At 51.0% G+C, this 4,259-nt stretch overlaps 1 protein-coding gene across 1 annotated transcript in view; it reads left to right on the top strand.

The window, feature by feature from the left end:
• Kif24 (kinesin family member 24) overlaps positions 1–4,259 on the top strand; it is a 59,396-nt gene that overhangs the window by 53,773 nt on the left and 1,364 nt on the right. The window contains exons 11-12 of the mRNA XM_005362371.2: positions 975–3,122; positions 3,630–3,723. Coding sequence (XP_005362428.1) covers positions 975–3,122; positions 3,630–3,723 — 2,242 coding nt within the window. The remainder of the gene's footprint in view (positions 1–974; positions 3,123–3,629; positions 3,724–4,259) is intronic.

The raw sequence follows: 4,259 nt of genomic DNA, 5'->3' as shown, positions 1-4,259 counted from the left end.
GCCTGCCTCTGCCTCTAGAATGCTGGGATAAAAGGCATGCGCCACCACCGCCCGGCTTAGGTTTTGTTTTCTGAACTGCCCAGCAGATTTAGGGGAATTCACCTTCTCAGAGAAGCCCAGCATTGTGCTGTCTTTGGGACTCCAGCTAAAGAGTAGACATGAGTTCCTATGGCCTATGTTCAGGAGCCATGGTAGGCCCTGCATGAACATAGCATGATTCTGATTCCTAGCTTGTCCCTCACGTAGGGACATGCTTATCTTCTCAGAAGGCACTGTTCCTTTAGTTCAAGTGCAGTAGGGAACACATGTTAAAGGGATGTACCTTTTCCTCTTATTCTCTCCTGTACCAGGCTTTTTCTTTTGGTCCAGCCAACCAACCAGCTCCCAAATCATGACACAGACTTCTTAGTTACAAATGCTAGGCCTCAGTTTAGGCTCATTTCTTGTTAGCCTTTACAACTTCACCTGTTTCTCTTCATCTACATTTTGCCACAGGACTGTTTACCTTTTTTCTCTCTGTATATCTTACTTTCCTGCTGTCTCCAAGGATGACTGGCTGGCGGCTGCCTGACTTCTGGCCCTGGGTGTCTCCCTCTCTTTCTCCTTCATTCTCTTCTCCTTCTTCTCTCCTGAGCCTAGATTTCTCCTCGTATTTATTCTCTTTGTCTGCCAGTCCTGCCTATCCCTCTCCTGCCTAGCTATTGGCGGTTCAGCTTTTTTAAAGCCAATCAGGTACCTTATGCAGGCAGGGTGAAACAATGCAACACATCTGTACATAGACAAATGCAGCATAGACAAATGTCACAGACCATCACATAAACAAACATAACACATCTTTGCCTAGTTAAAAGAGTATTCCATAAAACTCTCCTAAAGAAAGAGCTCACCCGCCGTCTTTGCCATGCTTCCCTGAGATCTGTAGGAAAGGACTCACAGACGGAATACATAGTTAATGTTAACTGGTTATATTGCAGGGTGAAGGAACTAAAGAAAGGCCTTAAGTGCTGGACTTCAGCCACCAGTCGAAGTCGGGCATCTGCAAACTCCTCTCCAAAACGAATTCAGAGCTCCCCTGTTGCCCTGCCAGGGGACAAGTGCTCCCCCAAAAAAGTTAAACTGGGACTTCAGCAGTCAGTTATTGTGGCCCCAAGCCCCACAAGAGTTAAAGCCCACCCTTTGGCCAGCCATGCTCCCAATATCCCCTTTGCCTCTGAACCTAAAACCCCCAGTAAAAGGGATAGCTCCCTAGGGAGTCCTGTCCCAGAGTGGGATGCAAAGCCTAGCCTTTGGAAAGGAACTGTGAGGTCTGGCCATTTGATCAAAAAGGGAGTAGAAGAGTCAGCAGCGTTGTGCTCTGAGAAAAGTCAAGTTGGCAACAAGACTGCCATTGTGTGGGAAAGCAGGGCCTCAGGCCCTAGAGAAGGCGTACTGCATCTCAGGATGCCTGCCAGAGGGAAGAAGGTACAGCCGGTGCAGCCAGTGCAGAAGCAGCTACTGTCCCGAGCTCAGCTTCCTGGCAACCACCACCACTTAGAAACTAGTCAGGACAGCAAGGTGGGCACATCTGCCAGGCTTGCCCCTGAAGCTTGGACAAACCCCCTTCCCCAGCAGAAGGAAAGGGAGGAGCATTTGCGATTTTACCACCAGCAGTTTCAGCAGCCACCACTCCTCAAGCAGAAGCTAAAATACCAGCCACTAGAAAGGCTTTTATGTCAGCATAGGCCCTCCGAAGGTCAGCTCTCAAATGAGACCGTTTCTCCCCTCCAGTCTAATCCTGAGAGCCATGATGGAGCCCAGGCTGAGGACCTGGACGACAGTGATTTCAGTGAGGATTCTTTCTCACACGTGCAGAGGAGCACCTTGGAGAAGAGCGGAAGCTCTTTCTTCCTTCATCAGAACAAGGTGCACAGCCCTGAGGAGCAGGGGACAGAAAGGCAGCAATGTTTGCGTTTCAGCTCCCAGACGGATGGTGACGAGGGAGGAACTGACAGCTGGGTGTGTTCCAGAGGCCCCATCATAAGCCACAGAAGAGGAGCACTCAGCCAGAGCCACAGCCCAAGTAAGATGTGCTCGGACTGGAGCAAGGAGGAAGACTCTGCCTCCTCAGGACCTTCCCGCAAGGACAACTTGGCCCAAAAGCCACCCTCCTCACAGATAGATTTTGTGCATCACCAAGAAATGGGTGGAGCTCAAGCCTCTGACATTAGACCTGAGGCCTTCAGAAGTGAGGTTCCTGGGCAGGCTGAGAGCAGCTTGCCATCCCCAGAAAATGGGCTGTCTTTGCCACTATCCCCAGATGAAAGAGCTGTCAGTAACAACAGAGTGACTCAGGCAGCAGGAACAGTGAACAGCAGTGCTCTGTCCCAAGAAGACTCTAGAGAGCAGTTATATATGGGCTCTGCGAATGCTTCTGGACTCATGGCTCCTCTCACTATGTCCCTCTTGGAGACACCCAGTCAGGAGGACTCTTCTTCCTTGGAGCAGATTGCCCAGGACAGAGCTGAGCATAGTCTCCTGACTGAAATCATAGGAGGGCCCGCAGTGGAGCACACAGTACCTCCTTACAATCAGGAGGCTGCCTTGCCAGTATCTTCAGCAACTGCGCTCCTGTGGCTGTCCTCATCTCCCCCTGACAATCGGCCTAGTGGTGAACTTCCAGCTCTTTCCCCATCACCCATCCGTCAGCACTCACCTGACAAACTGCCCCATAGGGAGGCCTGCCAGAGCAGAAGGCCTGTGCGCGTGGCCCAGAGTCACGTGGGTGGTGATCCGTACGGTGACAGTGCTGAGGAGACTGGACTGGGGGGCTCCTTGTCATTCCCTCGGAAGCCCTGCTCCATCACACATGCTGGAGTACCCTGTTCTACACCCTTGCTCACCTCATGTACAGCAAGTAGTGCTGTAGCTGGCGGTCCCTGGGCCCAGGACAGAAAACATCCTGCAGGGTTTAGCTGGCAGGAGCTTGTTTCCTCCACAGATTCCATGAAGCCCTCTTACGAGGACATCTTGTGGCTCAAGCACAGGCCAATCTCAAAGTGCTTAGCATCAGACTCTCCTGTGGTCCCCAGCTGTTCTCTCAAGGCCTCAGGGACCCTCTGTCCACTTACGCTGGAGCAGGCACAGTAAGTTGGACTTTGTTCTTAAGCCCCTCAACATCCCATGTCCTTTCCAGTTTGCTTGCCTCTTCAGTGGGCAGAGTTGCTGTTCCTGTTGTGTTCTCTAATTAGTCGTCAGAGTCTGACCAAAGGTAGATATTCAGCTTTTAGCCCTGACCTGCTTTGGTCCTGGACTCCCCCTCACCTACCCCGCCCCAAGTAGAAATAAGAGCAAACCTTGTACCATATACCCCAGCTGTCACAGCTTGATAGCCTCTTTCAGGGAAGCCATGGGAAACAGGCAGCCCCTGAGAAGCAGCTAGGGAAGCAGGGACAAGATACTTCCTATATCTTATGGGTACTCCCTAATCCCTTGATTAGTTCTGAGAACAGAACAGAGGAGAAAGCAAGGAGTGGCCAGCTGACCTTTCCATACTGGGCAGAGGCTCCTAATATGGAAATGAGACTCAATTTCCAAAGGCTGTCCCTGAGTATGGGAAACCAGAAAGGTCAGTTTCTTCCACATGTTCCTAGGCAGGTGATCATCCGTGCACACCAGGAACAGCTGGATGAAATGGCTGAGCTGGACTTCAAGGAGGAGACCTTAATAACCCAGATGGATTCTAATGTAAGTAGAATAGCCACACGTGCTATTGACAAGTAGCTTATGGTTTGTTTGAGGGTCAGGTTTGCTGCAGTATTCACGACAAAGTTCTGCTGTTGTGCACTAACTGTTGAGGCCTTGTGGCCCTCAGAGGGTTGGGGGTAGAGGTGGGAGATGGTGCTACACTGCTCACTACCAAGCAAGATGGTTTCCAGCCATTCTGCCTTCCTAAGGGTATGCTGGGGTTGCCTCCCTGTGATTACTGTAGCAGTGACTATCTTGCTGCTTACAACCTGCAGACACAAAACCCTGTTTGTAACCACCCCTTTGCAGAATACAGCCTCCATTTATAAAGTGTCTCCAATGCAGGGAAGGGGGCCCTACCCAAAGCCATAGAAACTTTTAAGGTTTTCCCCTGAGAAGAGGGACTTGGGTTTTAAAATGTTCCTTCAAGAAGATGGACTAGGCCGGGCTGTGGTGGCGCACACCTTTAATCCCAGCACTTGGGAGGCAGAGGCAGGTGGATCTCTGTGAGTTCAAGGCCAGCCTGGTCTACAAGA

The sequence above is a fragment of the Microtus ochrogaster genome, linkage group LG5, assembly GCF_000317375.1.
Source record: "Microtus ochrogaster isolate Prairie Vole_2 linkage group LG5, MicOch1.0, whole genome shotgun sequence".
NCBI classification, from domain to species: domain Eukaryota; kingdom Metazoa; phylum Chordata; class Mammalia; order Rodentia; family Cricetidae; genus Microtus; species Microtus ochrogaster.
The sequence above is the reverse complement of the archived record's forward strand: the minus strand, read 5'-3'. Positions and strand labels throughout refer to the sequence as shown.